The sequence below is a fragment of the Petaurus breviceps genome, unplaced genomic scaffold (assembly GCF_028583685.1).
Source record: "Petaurus breviceps papuanus isolate PSGF00001 unplaced genomic scaffold, PetGlider_PUasm1.0 185, whole genome shotgun sequence".
NCBI lineage: Eukaryota > Metazoa > Chordata > Mammalia > Diprotodontia > Petauridae > Petaurus > Petaurus breviceps.
In genome coordinates, this window is record NW_027185797.1 from 23,642,006 (window position 1) to 23,660,451 (window position 18,446).

Here is an 18,446-nt window from a genome sequence, read left to right on the forward strand (position 1 = left end):
GGGGTGGTAATGGTGATGATGATGATGATGATGGTAGTGATGCTGATGGAAACTCAGATTTACAGACAAACCGAGGGATGGACCTCTCAGGTTCTCTGTTACTTAGAGTCACCTAGAAGACTGAGGTAAAAAGGACTCACCCACTCACAGATTCAGTATGTATCAGAAGTGAGCCTTGAAGCCAGTTCTCCCTGATTGCTTCTCTATCCACCATACTACACTACCTCTCAACTCATATTTATATGATCCTCTGAAGTCTTCAAAGTACTTTACATGTGCTTTTTACATTTTTTTATCCCTCACAACAACTGTGGGAGGTGGTTGCTATTATTATCCCCATTTTACAGATGAGGAAACTGAGGCAGAAATGAATTGGCTTGCCCAGCGTCATGCTGCTGGGAAGCATCTACGGAAGGATTTGAACTTGGGTTTTCCTTACTCCAAGGCTGCTGAATTACCCAGCCGAGAGTCACAGTTTTTATGACATCTATAAATATTAATTATACATGGAATTTTTTTTTAATACGCTCTTGTGTCATATCTATCTAAAACTCATCAGCACGATGACTGAATTAGCCATTTCATTTAGGGTGGTTTTGTTTATACTTCTCAGGACTTATAAGGGCTTTTCTAAGATGATTTAGATGACCCAGACCTCTTTTAAAAAACCATCCAGGGAAGTTTGAGTGAAGGCATTTTTTTTTTGTCACAAGCAGATGCATTCAGACTCAGTGTTGGCAGCTGGGAGGTACAGTGGATACAGTGCCAGGGCCTGGAGTCAGGAACACCCAACTCAAATCCACCCTTAGCTCTGTGACCCTGTTAAGTCACTGAACCTCCATCTGCCTCAGTTTCCTCATCTATAAAATGGGGATAACAACAATTTATATAACACTTCCCAGGGCTGTTGGGGGATCAAATGAGATCATGTTTGTAAAAAGCACTTTGTGAACCTTAAAGCACTCTACATATTTTTAATTTTCATTTTCATTATTATTAAATTCTAGAAATGGAAGGGACCTCAGATGCCATGCAACCCAGAGGTCTAGGGAGTGGTCCCACAGGTAGTGATAAAGAGCTGGATTTCCAGCCAGCCCAGGGCCTCTGCTCCGTGGGGTTAGGGGTGGGTTCTCATTCTCTCCCTCATTTTGAGCTCCTGCCTTCACAGTGAGCTTCCTGTTGCTCAGACCAGAGTGCCACTGTAGCCCATCTCAGATGCTGAGAAAGGAGAGGCCCCCAGGTGTAGGCTCCCCAAGTCACAAGGCCCTGCCTTCTGCCATTTTTTTACACCAGTGGGCTGGGGGGATGTTGGTTAGTTTTGCTAAACTTCCTTTTCCCCCTGTTTTTTATTCTTTGTTCAAAGGACTAGCTTTCTGGGTAGCAGAACAGGAAGTATATATTAGGAAGTGAAGAAGGTGTAAAAACAAGATATTAGTGCAGTACGGTGAAAAGGACTTGGACTTCTGACATTTAATATTATTATTATATTTTATCATATCATATCATATTATAATCATGTGTTACCTCCCGCCTATCAGCCTCAGTTTCCTCATCTGTAAAATAAGATTAGAGTAGATGACCTCTAAGGCCTTTTCAGCTTTCAAGCTATGGTCTTCCCATGAGCTAATAAAACAAACACCTTTTGTTTAAAGATGGCCATGAGTTGTTATGTCTAATGCATGTTCCTATGGCTTCAGAATTGCATTGCCTAGAGGGGCTGGACAGGATCCCCCTTGGGTTTTGGGAGCAGAGCAAATTGTGGCTGCCTAATGAATGTTCTGCTACAACAAGGACAGGCTTCTCAGCTCTGGCTTCCATTTTCCTCATGGCTTCCATGCCCGCTGACCCCACTGAGACAGGGCACTGTCCATCTGTGCACTCATCTTAGTGGCTTGGCAGAATAAAGGGAAGCAAGAATCCAGAGGAGCAGCTCAGGATGTGGGGCCCTGGGCCCAAATTAGCTCTTTGTGCATGCCCTGGACAGCTGTGGCTTTTACAGTGTTTGAACAGTGTCGCAGACACCCATCAACAGGCTCTGCCAAGAAATGATCTATAGACATTGTACACACCATCTCTGCCTGACGTACAAACAAAACACCTTGAGAAACGGCTTCCCCTCTCTCCCCTCCCCCAGAACAGTTCTCAGATATTCATCGGGCTCCCCCCAGTCACCAATGGATCTGTATCAGTCCTTGGGGCTTCTAGAAAATCTGTGGTTTAAAAAGAAAGAAAAGGAGAAGTGATGAAAATAGTACAGCCTAGTAGAGTCAACTCCCCTTCTCCTTCCTTTCCTCCTTCTAACTGAAGACCTCACTTCATATTTTAGTGAGAGCCCCTTCCCTCTTTTCCCAAACTCTTTCCTCATCACGTTCTCTTCCCCCTTTCTTCCAGTCTCTGTTGAAAAGGTGGCCCTTCTCCTTACCAAGGCCCACCCCTCTTTGTGCGCCCTTGAGCCTATCCCCTCCCATCTTCTCCAGCAAACTGCCACCACTAAGCACTATTATCTGGTTTTGTTATTTGTTATCTCCTCTTTCCTTCCATGCTGCCTGCCAAGTATGAGCATCCGTAGAATCTGAGGCCAAAAAAATGGAAAGGAAGCCAGAGCGTGGAAGGAACAATGGTGGATGGAGGGAGGGAGGGAAGGATGGAATGCGTTTAGTGAGGAACCAAGGAGTATGCTGGATTTAAACTCTACATTTTCTTCAAGAAAAGAAGAGGAAAGGAAAGGGAAAGGGAAAGGGAAAGAGAAAGAGAAGGGAAAGGAAAGGAAAGGGAAAGAAAAGGGAAAGGGAAGGGAAAGGGAAAGGGAAAGGGAAAGGGAAAGGGAAAGGGAAGTCACATCAAGGGCAAGGAGCCTCCTGCTTTTACCTGCCCTTGGAGCAGTGTCCCTTGAGGCTAGGTCCCTTTCCTCTCCTAATATCATAGTTCTCCTCTCCAGTGACGTTTCTGGGGGGTGTCAAGGAAAAGGGGGTTAAGAAGCTGCCCAGGTGCGAGTGTTGGGGCAGAGGGGAGAGGAGGAATCATACATGGAGCATGAGTCCTAGGACTGGGAGACCAAGGACCATGGAGATTATCATCCAACCCCTAGTTTTTTTTAATAAAAACTTATTGATAATTTTTATATCACCTTTATTTCTGAATATACCCTTTTCCCCTCCACTCCCAGGGGGACTGTCCCTTAGAATAAAGAATAAAAAAGAAAGGGGAAAAAGCAGCTCAAGGAACACACCGACCAAATCTGAGAATGTATGCAGTTGTTCAGACCCAGAATCCCCCACCTCTGCAAAGACGGAAGAGCAGAACTTATTCTCATTTCTTGTCACATGATCATGGAGCTAGAGGTAGAAGGCCATCTCATCCAACCTGCTCGTTTTACAGATATGGAAAGTAAGTCTCAGAGATGTCAGGTGACCTATCTAAGGTCTCCAAGGCCAAGTGTGGTCATTCTAGTTACATCTTTTTCCTAACTCCCCTGGTTTGCAGTAGGGCAGCCTGAGGCCCAGCAATGTTAAAGAACTTGCCCGATTCCTATAACTAGTAAGAGCCAGGATTTGAACCCATACCCTTTGACTCCAAATACAAAGTTCTTTTCCCTAAAGTCTGACATATTAATAGTAACAATGGGAATAGCTGATATCTTTGTAACACTTTAAGGTTAAAGTGCTTTATGTACATTATGTCATTTAATCTTCACAACCCTTATATGGGGTAGATACTAAAGGCATCATCCCCATTTTAGAGATGAAGACAATGAGGCTTAGCAAGGTCAGATGAGTTGTCCAGGGTCACCCAACTGCTGGTGGCAGGTCTGTCCAGAGTCCAAGGCCAGTACTCCCTCCACTATGCCGCACTGGCACAGCACCTGGACCCCTGCTGATTTCTTTGGCATCAGCTCCTCTTGGTAACGTTTGAGTGCCTGGTCCGGGACCTGAGTCCACACAAAGCCATTTAGAAATCGAGATGGCAGTAGGGGCCAAGGAACAGAAAGGAAACACAAAGAAAACAGTATGCATTCACTGCTGCACTGTAGAGACCATAGCCTCAGAGCTGGGAGGGACCATAGAGTGTATATGGGGTTCGGCTCCTTCACTTTACAGAGGAGGAAACGGAGGCTCACCCGAGGAGGTTAAATGAGGTCACACAGGCAGTCAGTGTCCGAGAGGTGGGTCCTCTGATGCCTGCCTGCTCCAGCACTCTTTCCATTATGCCAGAAAACCTAGATCTAGACCCAGAAGAGGCCTCAGAGGCCATTATTGTCCACAAGCATTGATTAAGCACCTACTGTATGCGAGGCACTGTGCTAAGGCCTAGAGATACAAAGTACAAAATAAAACTAATCCCTGTGCCCAAGAAGTTCACAGTATAATAAATAGGGAGACAGAATGCAAATAACTGCAAAGAAGCTATAGACAGGGTGGGTGGGAGGTATTTCGAAGGAAATCACTGCACTGGCAGTGGCAGGGGGGCACCTTGCAGAAAGAGGCGGGGTTTGAGCCCTCCAGTCCAAACTCCTCATTTGGCGGAGGGAGGGATCTGAGGCCCGCCGGGCTCAAAGGTCTTGCCCAGAGGGGACCAGGTGACTGAAGCTGGATCCAAACCCTGATCTTCCACCCTTCGCATGACCACACTGTTGCTACATGACCCTACGGATGCTATCTTCTTAGAGTTTGTATTTTTTTATGTAAATAGTTTGGACGTTGTGATTTTAATTAGGATATTTCCCCTCATTTTGATTGTTTATTTGATCAATCATTTGCTGAGGCGAGTTTAGCCTCTAGAGTTGGAGTGGGGCATAGAGGACAGGGGATTATGGATGTACAGCTGAAAGGGCCATCTCTTCCAAGCCTACCCATTTCACAGATGAGGCCCACAAAGAGAAGTATCTAGTTTGCCTAAGATCCCACATATTTGAATAAGCAAACATGCAGTATGACCGTGGGAGGAATTAGTCAGTAACTTGGGTACTGATTCTTGATTTGGAATGGGCTTGAAGTTTCCCCAAGTCTTTTTAAAAGCATCGTAGAGTTTCCCAGGTGATAACTTCCCCCAGCAGAGCACTGACCTCACAACAACCAGATCAGGGTTTATTATCCCCATTTGACAGGTGAGAAAACTGCGGTGCACGGAGGGGGTATGTGGGTGTTAAGTGTCATGCAGCTAATCGGTATCTAAGCTGAGATTCGGACCTCAAGTGCACTCCCCATGCCACCCACTGCCACTTGATTTGTTAGGATGGGGCTCTTAAAAAAATGATACCCATCACTGGCATTCATCAAAGCTCCATGAAGTTTACAAAGTATTTCTCATACTTGATCTCTTCTGAGCTTCATAACCCAGTGAGTTTGGTGATTTTATTATCCCCATCCAACAGATGAAGAAGCAGGTTTGGAGTAGAGAAGGGACTTGTTCCTAATCACAAAGATTGTATAGGTCAGAGGTGGGATTTGAACTCAGGTCTTTCTGGCTCCGAGGAGTTATATCCTTGAGGATATAGCCTGATACAGGGGAGGGGGACATTGGTTCTAAAATCAATTCAGTTCTTTCAGGCCTGACTCTCTGTGACCCCATTTGGGCTTTTCCTGGCAGAGATACTAGAGTAGTTTGCCATTTCCTTCTCTAGCTCATTTTACAGTTGAGACAAATGAGACAAACAGGGTTAAGTGACTTGCCCAGGGTCACGCAGCTAATAAGTATCTGAGGCTGGATTTGAACTCAAGTCTTCCTCACTCCAAGTCCAGCACTGTTTACACTATGGTGCCACCTAGCTTCCCTAAAATCAGAAGACCTGGGGAAAATCCCAATTTTCCCATTTATTCATTGTGTGACCTTAGACAAGTTAATTTACTTCTCTGTCCCTCATCCTCCTCATCTGTGAGATGAGGGGAAAGAATGAGACAGACCCTAAAGTCTCTTCAAGTTTTCAAATCCTTCATTTTCCTTAAAATGAGCGACTTGGATTATCTGCTTCCTGGGGTCCGGTCCAGCTTCATATCTAGGACATTGAAAATTTCTCTGTGCTTCAGTATCCTCTTCTATGAAATGGGGGTGTTGGAGTAGGCAGCCCTGCAGCCAATCCCACCCAAGTCTAAGACCCAAGGAGCCCATGTCCTAGAGATAGTGGCCATTTTCTTGTAACCCAGCGCAGAATTCAGTTAAATCTGAAAACATACCAAGTTCGTTCTCCGCTAGCAAACCGACCCAAGTTACCTCATTAATCGGTCTCAATACGTTTACAGTTGCATTTGACCTGCTTTTCACTGGCCTCTCAATCTGAACAAGAGGACCTTGTTCTCCCCTCTCTGGGCCCTCCCAGAAAGCCTTCCTCTGAGCCCCCCTGGCCTCTTCCCTCAGTTCTACCGAGCTGCCTCTCCCACAGAAACTTTATCCTGAGGCCAGGTTACAGAGAGGGAGCAGTGTTGAGTGACTTCATTTTTCTCCCTTGCTTCCTGAACCAAAGGCATCTGGTGCCATCTTCAGCCAGAAAGAAATATGTTGGGCATGTTCAGTGTTGGGCAAAGCCTTTAAAGAGAATGAGCTTGGGGAAAGGGCACTGACCCTGGTTTCCTGGCCACCTATGCTGGAAACACCCAGAGAGACAGCATCCCTCTTCATCATGGAACTGTACAAACACTGGCATCTCTTCCTATGGTTTTCAGGAAACTACTCAACTTCAGATACAGAATCTAGACTAGATTTAGAGGAGGGACCTTGGAGGTCCTGTAGTTCAACCCTCTCATTTCACAGATGGGAAAATTGAGGACTCATCCCAGAACCAGATAGGGAAAGTGATGGCTGAGGGTGGGGAGAAGATGCATGGTAGGTCTGGGCCCCACTAGATACAGAACATAACAGGGCCCTAGATTTCTTGATGGACATGTGTATGACCAGCCTCCAAGGTCCCTTTTGGCTCTCTCTATGACTTCATGACTCAGATTTGACTCTAAAACTTGGCCCATTCAAAATAGATTTCTTCTTTACAGAGAGGAGTATAGGACAGTCAAGGCCAAGAACCAGCTGGAGCCATGTCCTAAACCCCAGGAGCTGAGATCATGGTGTAGCCAGCTTCTGAATTTCACCTTGATTGACAGACTCCCAAGAGAGAATCTTCTCTAAAACACTCAGATAATTCTGCCTCTCGTGACAGTGGGCCTCAGTTTACCTTTCACTGAAATAGCCTATTCTTTCTACTGGCTCTGTCAAAGTTCTAATAGAAAGGGGAAAAGGACTTTAGGTTCTAGGAAGGACACCAGAAGAGGGAAGCTTGTCCAAGACAAGACTGATAGGAAAGTGTTGAGTTTGGGGACAAGGTTGGGGTTTTTTTTCTTTAAGTTATTTAGACCACTGGGTACCTGTGATTTCATCAGTATAAGGAATTCTCCCTCCTCTCAGTACAATTGCCTAGAGGACTGGTTAAGTAACTTCCCTAGGGTCATACTACAAGTCTAAGGCAGGAAATGAACCTGTGTTTTCCTGCCTTCAAGGCCAGCTCTCTATTTCCTACTCTATCTGTTCCCCTTAGCATTAAGTAGAGTTTTGTCCAGGTCTGTAATTACTCTGGAGTATTGAGGGTCTCCCCCGGGAACTTACATCTTCTGGGACCCCCTCAGTGCAGAATTCTTGCCATAGTTTTCCACTTTTCACTCATTCCTGTCATCTTGACAATCCTATGAGACAGGAAAGTGCTGTAGCATTATGAAAAGAGTATTCAATTTAGGTCAACAGACCCAAGTTGGAATCTTGGTTCTGCCACATCCCAGCTGGGCAGCTCTGGACAAATTACTTAATTTCTCTGCTCTGGCTTCCTTATCCATCAAGTGTTGTTTGCATTACCTGCTTCCTGGGGTTGTTGGAAGTGTGCTTTGTAGACTGCGGGAGTCACTATTAAGTGTCCACTGATGAGTCAGTGAGGGCTGTAGGGTTGTCTGGCCCTCCACAGTCTGGCTCCCACACTCCCGTCAGGCTTTTTTTCATGTTCCTCCCCTTCATACTTTCTTTCTTTCAGTCTGTGGGACCTGTTGTCCCATCTCCCTTTGTGCCCCGGCTGACTTTGCCTAGAACGGTACACTCCCTCATCTACATAAAGTGTGGATGGCCACATTGTTTGAATGCCAGATATGCGTGTGCCCAAAAGACTATTTTCCGGAGAACTCTCACAGGAGAAGCACTCACGCGGTGGGCAGAGAAAGTGACGGAAGGACACTCTCCAGGCCTCTCTTAAGAACTTTGGAATTGATCTGTGACATGGGAGATGCTGGCCCAGGACAGCCCAGAGTGGTGTGCCCACATCAGAGAAGGGGCCGTGCTCTCTGAGCAAAGCAGAATTGGAGTAGCTCAGAAGAAACTGGAGATGTGCAAATTTAGAGAATCCGCCCCAAATGTTCCCAGGGATTGTTTGTGCCTGACCTGTGGTAGAGTATTCCAAGCTGGCATTGGTCTGAACAGCCCCAGTCACACACACTGTAACTTCATTCTACTGATGTCATTTTTGTCCTCTTCAAGAACAAAGGACAGCGGCCAACAACCAAGCAGCCCCCCTTCATCTCTCCTCAGAAAATCCTGGGCTTCCTTCAAGCTCAGGGACCGCTCCTGATTCCACCCCCTCCCCCAATGTTAGCACATTCTCCTCTTCAAATGACTTGTATCACCTTGTTATTGGGTTATTGGTGTTGTTTTGTTGCAAATTATTGTGCATAAGAATCATACGTAACACACATCCAGTATCCGATGCTGGCAGAGTGAATAGAGAACCAGCTACAGAGTCTGGAAAACTCCCTGTGACATTTCCTAGCTGCATGACCTTGGACAAGACATCTTCTAACCTCTCGGAGCTCCCAGGCATCCCTCTGAAACTGACTTGCCTGGAAGGATCTATCCAACCTGCATTGGTAGAGGGAGTTTCCACACTGAGAATTCCCTACCCCTCTGAAATCACATGTATAGCCCTCCGCTCCCACCCAAAAAATACAGGCATATACAGCAGGTATAGAACTAAAGCAATTATTCTGACTAAGGACAAATACTGAAGCTAAATTACTTTGGCTACATGATGGGAAGACAGGATTCATTGGAAATGGCCCTGATATTGGGAAAGATCGAAAGCAGAGGATGAGATGGGTAGATAGTGTCATGGAAACAACAAGCATGAGCTTGGACAGACTTTTGGAGATGGTGGAGGTTAGAAGGGCCCCAGAGTGCTGTGCTCCAGGGGGTAATGAAGTCAGAAATGACTCAACAGCATGGAATCAGTAGGATATGCCATGTTCATGCACGATAAAATCACATGCAATTTTTTGCTTTCATTATTTTCTGACTTTGTATGTACTGTGTACAGGGGTATGTGTGTATGTACCATGGACCCCCTTTGGACATCTGGGGAAGCCACGGGTCCCCTTCTCAGAATCATATTTTTAAATAATTGAAGGAAATAGTAGATTTCAATTCCAGGTTAATGAAAATGAAGATGTGATTTTTTTCCCATCTAAGTTCATGGACCCCCTGAAATCTAATAAACTAATCCATGACCCCCCAGGTTCAGAACCATTTCCTAGGAGAAGGTAATCTCCTTGAGGGCAAGGGCTATCTCCTGAAACCCCCATTTTTCAGATGAGGAAACTGAGGCTGAGAAAGGTTAAGTGACTTACCCAGGGTCATACAACTAGCCTCAGAAGGCTTTAAGCCAGGAACAGTTCCCTCCATAACAAATACCCAATAAATGTTATTTGGTAGCCATAAGACTGCCTGCCCCACCCCATCCCCAGCCATAGGACATATATGGATTTGAATAGGTCCTTGGACAGTGCTGGGTGTAGTAGAGTCCAGGGCAGAAGCCCTGCCTGATTGCTGGGGCCTACTGTGAGCCACCTTTAGTGTGAAAAAGAATTCTAAGATGGAGTTGAATGCTGGGTAGCTGCACTGGCCTGTTTTGGCCCTAGGGGAGAGATATTATATATTATATATCCCCTAGACAACCTTTCCTCCTAGCAATAGAGACATGGGGGCTACAGGTACAGAAGCCCACCTGTGCTGGGAGCCGAGGGCAGGGGCCTGGCTGGCTGAACTTATCTGTCTGTTATCAGTCGGGCTCAGTCGGGCAGGAGAGATGAGACAGACTGTAAGTGACCATGAAGGATGTAAAAACAGCAAAAAAGGCTTCCGTAGATTTTTTAGAAAATCCCTGTTAGAAATCGCAAGGACATTGTAGGAGATGTTTAACTTTACAAGCCCAGGAGACCATGATGTGTTTGTATCTTGTGAAACAACATGGTTCATGGCATTTCTACCATCGGGTACAATGTGTTACTCCAGGAAAAAAAAAAACCTCTCCAGCAAGGAGAGTGCTTTCTGGTTCACTGGAAAACACACTGGGCTGGAAGCCAGAAGAGCAGTTTTTAGCCTGGCTCTGCTACTGATTAGCTGTGTGACATTGGCCAAAACTCTAGGGGCCTCACTTCTTCATCTGTAAAATGGGAGTGGGGGGGTCTGAGGCAAGGCTTCTTCATCTTTGTTACATGCTGGCCCCTTGGGCAGTCTGCTGAAGTCTCCAAAGTCCTACATTTCTAAGTGCATATGATAAGATACAGGAGACCATATGGAAAACTAATTACATTGCAATATAATTATTTTAAAAGTTATTTTAAGTCCATGGACGACTCCCAGGTTGAGATCCCTGCTCTCAGGGCCCTTCTAGGTCTAACTCTGTAATCCTATGATCCCATGGTTTACTCATAGTGAAACTCAGAGGGTCTACTTCTGTGGGGACAAGCAGGAAGGGAGGACAGAAACATTTATTGAGCACTTATTGTCTGCTAGGAACACAGTAAAAGAAAAACCAATCTTCACTATGACAGAGAAGGGCATGAAATGAAATTAAATGAAGGGACTGTGGGATTTTGGAGAGCTAAAAAGTATGACCTTGCAAGGCGCCTACTTAATCAGGATGCAATAGAGAACATTGAAAACGTTGGGGCAAAGGAACACCATGTCTAGACCGCCATGTCTGGACCTGTACATAATTCCTTTGCTCAAAGGTTTTCAATGATTCCCTGTTGCAACCTGATTAAATTACAAACACCTGATTAAATTGCAGACCTCTTCCCGGCCTTCTGTTCTTTCCACAAGCTGGGGCTACCCTCCAGCCTTATTTCATACTACTGCCAGAATCCCAGGCTGAGGGACAACCTCAAAGGCCATCTATCTAATGGAACCCACGTTGGCTGTCTGTGACATCCCTGGCAAGAGTTCAGACAGCTTGATGACCTTCAGTGGGGACTCACTACCTCCCAAGGCATCCCATGCCCCTCTGGGATGGCTCTTAATTGGGAGGCTGGCTTTCCCCAACATCCAGCCTCAATCTCCTTAAGCCAGGTTGTGAAGATTTCTGTACATGTTTGGGGACATCTGGGGGTCTCTGGAGCTCTTACAAAGCTAGTGCATCTCCCTCCACCCTGGGCAGAAACCTCCAGACTTTAGCTCCCAGAGCTGAGCCACCAGCCCATGAGGATCTCACCAGCACCACCGAGAGAGGCCTTGATGCAGGCCAAAGAGCCCAGCCACATCCTGTGAGTCAGGGGCTGGCCTCGGCAGCTTTAAGGATGGGTGTGTGACCAAAATTCAGAGCTCACTCTGCTGCAGAAGAGTGAAATATTGTCTGGGGGAGGGCTCATTGAAAAGCCCCATGCTGTGAGTCACTATTTGATTCTGGTTGGCTGGCTGGAGAGGAACTGAGAAGAGGACCATGACTCCAGCATGCAGGGGCAATGGGGGATAGGCAAATACTGCGGTGGGCCCAGCCTCAGAATCAACATTGGCTTGTTTTGACATTTAAGTGCTCAGTAACCCCACAATCAGACATCACTCGTTCAACTTTGCCAATGGGCTTTGGGAGGTCTGTTGGGGGGGCCCAGGCTTAGCTTCTTTCTCCCACAGGAGGGACTTGGGAAGATGCCCTTCACCATTGGTCATCTGCACCAGAGCTGGGTCCCTTGGGTAAACTGGGCTTTACTGAAGATACCTTTTCTGCTGGAGAGAATGACCAGCATCATGGAGGAGCTGGGCAAGTTAGCAAGACTTACACAAGGTTCTCATTACGGATACTTTATTTACTGTGTCTCCTTCAGGCAACCTCCCCCAAGTCACTGGGAACCATCCATCTACCCCCTTGTTCCACAGGAATACACCTGGGGCACTCCCCCACCCAGTCAGTGCATACATGGGATTCATCTCATTCATCTAGTAATGGAATGTGTCAGGCAGTCAGTAAGCATTTATTAAGTGCCTACTGTGTGCCAGGCACTGTACTAAGTGCTGAAAAAGAGACTGTAAGCTTCTTGAGGGCAGAAACAGTATTTGCCTTTCTTTATAGCCCAGAAGTTTGTGCTGTGCCTGGCATGCACTAAGAGCTTTAATAAATGCTTGTTGGCCTGTCTTGTATTCCCATCCAAAAGGCATGGGTTCGGATCCTATCTCTGACACTAGCTCTATGACTATGGCCAAGTGATTGAGCCGTCTCAGCCCTAGTTTCCTCATCTACAAAATGGGGGGGGGGGAGGTGGGCTTAGAGTCAATGACTTAAAAGCTCCCTCTGTCTATATAGCATCCTTTTCCCTATCACGATCCCCTGTAGTAGTCTGGTGAAGCCTGTGGACTCTGATGCAGAATATTGTTTTTAAATAATTGAAGAAATTATTAAATTCTGGTTAGAGGTTAGGGAAAATGTGCTTGTCCTGTTTTTCTATCTAAATTCTCAGACTCCCTGAAATGGGATGGGGAGGGGTGATCTGTGCCCCTAATTAAGAAGCTAAAGACCCTCTGTTCTCAGTCTATGAACCAATGATCCAAAACTGCATAATCTCGCTAGGGTCAACAGAATGTAGGCTCCTTGAGGGCAGGTCCATGTCTGGGTTGTTTCTTCTTTGCCTCTCTGCCCAGCAAGCATAGGCTTGTTGAGAAAAGAGGTATGTATTCTTTTTCTCATACCACCAGTGAGGAGAAAGAGACTCTGAGAGTTGGGACTGTGGCCAGGGTCCCACCGGTGATGAGTATCAGGGGCAGGGCTCCTGACCCACCCAAGGCCAGAGGTCTCGCTCTGTGCCAGCATAAGCTTCTGTTCAGTGTCGCTCCTGTTGGGAGAGATCTCTGTAGTCTCGCTATCTCTTCCTGCAGATCTCTCTCCTCATTGCCTTTCTCTGTGTGAAGAACTCCATGTGGACTGACTACAGTGCCTACAGCTACTTTGAGGTGGTCGCCATGTGCGACCTGCTGATGATTCTCGTCTTCTACCTGGTCCATCTTTTCTCTGTCTACAGGATGCTCACCTGTATCAGCTGGCCATTGGCGGTAAGTGGGCTGAGAGTGTTCAGCAGGGAGTTGCATAGCTGTGGGGCTCTGCTTGGGGACTGGAGTGGAGGGAGGGAGGTGATCTTTCCAGGTGGCCCTTTTTAAGCCCTTTAATTTGGCACCTGCTGTCCTAATTATCCATCACCAGGGATTACCTCTTACTGATTAAGGGAAGATCTCATGGCTGGCAGGCTGGGATCCCAATTTCCACCCTTTAGTGCTTCATAACAGGCTGAGGATTTGGGGGGAGGGGGGAAGGCACAGAGATAAAGAAGCCAATTTCTAACACTTTCCTCGTGACTTGAATTCAGTAAACATTTATTAAGCAACTTCTTTGTACCCCACACTGTGCTAAGCTGGTTCTAATGTATCTTAGCTACAAAAATAACAGGTGGAGGCAAACAGCAGTTGCTAACTTTTTTTTTAATTGATAGACTTAAAAATTTGTTTGGAAAAAATAGAAATAAAGGGAAACATTAAAATGTGGACAAACCAGCATTGTCTAGCCTGGGGTGGGGAATCAGCACCCTTGAGGCCATAAAGGTTGAAGGGTCCCCACCCCTGCAAATGCTCATTCTCTCTCTCTCTCTCTCTCTCCCTCCCTCCCCCCCCCCCTCTCTCTCTGCTTAATAAATGCTTACTGATGGATTATTGATCTCTGTTTATCTTGGGAATCTTTGAAAGTGCATGAACTCCCAAAGCTATTTGTCAGCATTTCTGGTTCCTCTTTGTAGCACCAAGTCCCAATATCCTTCTGGCTTCCCTGTTATCTATGTTATATGTATATAGACGTACAGATTGGGGTGGAGGGCAAAGGGGAGGCAGGGTAAGCATGTTAGTAGAGTGAGGATGTAAGCGCATACTCTGTCCCTTCATGCCTCCAGCTTCTCATTAGCTAGGAGTTCTGCTGTACATCTCTTTGAAGGACTTATATCTATTTTCCCTTTCTGCTTTATCTCTTCGTTGTTCTTTCTATATTTTCTGCTTTTTCCTCACATCTCAGTATCTTAGAGGTTTCTGTTCCACATTGCCAGTCCCTATTTCATGCCACCCTCCATTCCATCCAATATGAGTGTTTAATTACAAGGGAGGAAGAGTCTGTGTAGTTCCAGCCCAGGACCTCATGAAAAGGGCTGTATGTTTGGAAGTGGGAAATCCAATGGACCAAGACAGAGCATTAAAGAGGAAACGATCTTTTTAGTGGGCTCAACAAAGGCAAAGTCTCCTTGATGACACATTGAAGCTGTCCATTTGGATATGAAAGAAAGCTGTTCTTGGAATATCGTGGCTCGTTCCAGACACCTCCTTTTAAGAAGGGCATCCCTACATTGGTGGGCCTCCAGAGAAGTACAAGTCTAGTAAAGGACATAAGGTCATAAGATAGAATAATAGTAATAATGAATCATCATAACTCCCTCGAGTCTCCAGCTCTCTAGGGCTTGTAAAACTGTAAGGCTTGATGTGTTATTCCTTTGATCGTCTCAGTAACCCTGTGGGATACTTGCCACTATTATTCCCATTTTAGGGATGAAAAAACTGAAGCTCAAAAGAAGTCATATAGCTAGTCTTATCTGAGATAGCATTCAAAGCCAGTTCTTCCTCCTGACTCCTAAGCCATGTCTGGAGTTCTCTGTGAAGGAACTAGGGGTTTTAAATTGGAGAAGAGAAATCTGGCAGGGCTGAGGTGATGGGGGAGGAGGTCATGATTGCCATATTTAGATTCAGATATTTGAAGAGTTATTACAAGGACAAGGGTAATCACTTTTACTCTGTTTGCACCCCTGGCCCAAGGTGTGAAAGTTACAAGAGAGATTTAAGCTGGACCCCAGAGAAAACTTCCTAAGAATTAGAACTGTGCCCCAGTGGCCTGGAAGGTATTCAAGCAAAGGCTGGCTGACCCTTTGGTAGGTCTAATGTAGAGGGATCTCTTGCTCACGTCCAGATTGGACTAGCAGCACCAAGGACCCTTCCATTTCTGGGATTCATCCCAAACTCAGGGGATATGGGATGAGGAGCCTCCTAACAGAGCCTAGGAGTGAGGAAACACCAGTGGCCCATGCTGGGTGCTTCACAGATGCCAGCTGGCTCCCTGCTAAGTTCTGCCTGAGGCTCATCTGTTATTCCGTTTGACCCTCACAGTAACTCTGTGAGATAGCTGCTACTCTCATCCCCATTTAACAGATGAAGAAGGAACTGGGGATTTTAACCTGGAGAGGACAGTGTGACAAAGGACTTTGAACTTCTCCCTGTGGCAGTTTACTGGACTGTTTGTTGATGGATTAGTGATTAAGTGACAAGAATCATGGGCATCGTTAGCCTTCTTCAAGAGCCCTGTTCAGCAAGGAGCTTTTTCTAAAAGCAGAAAAGACCCCGAGCGGCTTTTTGAGACAGCTCTGCCCCTGGGAGTGAAGCTAATGCCTTCCTGGAATGTTTTAGCTGCCTGGAGACAGGGAAGGGGAAGACGATCTTTTGTGATTCTCTGCAAAGTCAGAATCATCTTCCAAAACACCAAAGTGGGGCATGAAGCAGCTGTTGACGGCTCTCTTGAGGAGTTCCGTTTTGGTTCTGTCCCCTTTTCTCTCCTCCCTTTGCCCTTGGCTTGAACCATCTCCCTTCTGCCCGATCTCATGTTACATAATAATGGGGTCGTCCTGGAGTCACAGAATGATTCTCTCTTGGCTCTCATTCTCCCTGATGTCACAGGGACCCACCCAGCATCCCATGAGCAAAGCCCTAGGGACAGACCCTCCCAGGCCAGCCTACCCACTCACTGCTCTACCTTTCTCTCCCCTCCAGGAATTTCTCCATTACTTAATTGGTACAGTCCTCTTGTTGATTGCATCTATCGTGGCAGCGTCCAAGAGTCATGGCATAGACGGCCTCGTGGCTGGAGCGGTGAGGAGCCTTCTTTTAGACGAGTGCCCCAGAACTCAGACGCTCTCCAGCTTCCTTGACCTGGAACAGCCTGAGTTTCCTCCCTTCCTGTGGATGACAGGAGCCTAGATATAGAACTGAAAGGAACCTCAGGGGCCATCAAAATCCAGCACCACCCCAGAGAGACTCGAATCCGAGCCTCTCATTTTATAGATGAGGAAACTAGTGAGAGAGTTTAGGTGACTTGCCAGGGTCACACAGCTCATCAGGGTCATAAGAAGCATTTGAAATCGAGTATTCTAGACTCCAAGTCCCACATCCTGTAGTCAGTAGCCAATAAATGTTTATTAAGCACCTACTACGTGCCAGGCACTGTGCTAATGGCTGGGTATACAAAAAGAGTCAAAGACTGTCCCTGCCCTCAAGGAGCTCACAATCTAATGGGGGAAGAGGGGGTGGAGACAACAGGAAAAATTATGTACCAAGAGACTAAATGAGAATGAAATGAAGTAAATGAGAGGCAGAAGGCGCTGGAATGAAGGAGGGAATTGGGAAAAGCTCCAACAGAAGCTAACAGCAACAAAAACTTAATATTTACGTGGTGCTTTGGAGTCTCTAAAAGTCTGTTGTCTCATTTGAGTCTCCCAGGAACTCTGGGAAATTGTTGCTGTTTTTATCCCCATTTCACAGAGGCGAGCACCAAGGCTCAGAAAGGTTAGGTGACTGTCCTGGGACAATTTTATCCCTTTCTTCCCGATTTAAGCCCAGCATCCTCTGAGGTGACATGTCTGAAATGACAAAGAACTGGGTTTTACCGGTTTATAGAGCACTTTACATACGTGATTTCCCTTGAGTCTCAACCAGCAACCTTGGGACACTATGGTTATTCCCATTTCACAGATAGGGAAATTGAGGTTCAGGCAGCTCACTCGGGGTCACATCCCACAGGTAGTACATGGGTAGGCTTTGGACCCGAATCTTCCAGACCTCATCAAGCAGCCTAACCCACCCTGCTTTTCAGTCTGACCAAGCCCCTGCTATATATGAAACCCCAGGGCACAAAGCACATCCCAGTTCTTAGAGCTGTGATGAGCAGCCTGTGTAAGACATGAGGCACTTAGGGGACATGGTGGACAAATTTGGAGTCAGGAAGACCTGAATTCAAATCCTGCCTTATACAAATAGCTGTATGACCCTGGGCTAGTCATTGAACCTCTTCCAGCCTCACTTTTCTCAATGTAAAATCATCATAGTACCTACTTTCCAGGGTTGTTATAAGAATCAAATTAGGTAATAACTGCAAAGTGTTCTGTCAAACTTAAAGTGCTGTATAAATATCTATCATTACAATCACCACCTCCACTACCAGCATCATCAACATCATTGCTGCTTGGGAGGGCCTCCTGTCTCATCTGGGGTAGACCAGACCCAGGGAATAGTCAATAAAGCAGAATGATGCAGTGATGCAGACAGTTGGAGAAGATGCCAGCTTACAGTAAGGCTGTTATGCAGACAATTCAAGAAGAGAAGCATCCATAGTGATAGGATTGTATGCTGGTCAATAAGTGCCAGAGGACTCCAGGAAGGGACAGGTCAGCGTGTGCAGGCGGTGCAGCTGTTGGACAGTGCCCAGCTGCTCAGGACAGCGCTCTGCCTCGAGGCCACTGAAGGGCTGTGGTGGCAAGATGGGCCTCGCTAAGCCCAGGGATGCTAATAGCTGGTCCTTATACAGTGCTTCAAGGTTGGCAAAGCACCTTCTGTTATCTAATCAGCTCTGTGTGACCAGAGTGTGTCATTTAATGAATCCCTCTGGGCTTCAGCTGCCTCATCCATTAAAACGTGGATAAGGGGAGATCACCAGCTCTGCGATTCATTGCCCTCTCCAGGCAGTGATTGCGACCCACTAGTCATCCCGATTTTGTGTGGCCTCTCTGCCTCACAGTCACCTCCATTCTTGCCATGAATAGCACAGATCTCCTATGTATTAGCACATACCGTGTTTCCCCGATAATAAGACACTGTCTTATTAAATTTTTTGGACAGAAAAACACCACAGGGCTTATTTTCAGGGGAGGGCTTATTTTAATGAACATTGACAGCAATTTTAATAAACAGGTAGATGTGAACAAAAAAATGTACCTTTATTCAATAAGCAAATCACTGGGGAAGAACAGGATGACGTGCTCACTGCTGCAACTCTGATTGGATGCAGCTCAGAGCGCGGCGTGCGTTTCACC

At 46.3% G+C, this 18,446-nt stretch overlaps 1 protein-coding gene across 2 annotated transcripts in view; it reads left to right on the forward strand.

The window, feature by feature from the left end:
• Positions 1-18,446, forward strand: part of CMTM7 (CKLF like MARVEL transmembrane domain containing 7) — a 58,795-nt gene that overhangs the window by 36,750 nt on the left and 3,599 nt on the right. The window contains exons 2-3 of one of the 2 annotated variants that reach the window (XM_069088574.1): positions 13,162-13,335; positions 16,132-16,230. In XM_069088574.1, coding sequence (XP_068944675.1) covers positions 13,162-13,335; positions 16,132-16,230 — 273 coding nt within the window. The remainder of the gene's footprint in view (positions 1-13,161; positions 13,336-16,131; positions 16,231-18,446) is intronic. The other variant, XM_069088575.1, reaches the window with a different exon arrangement.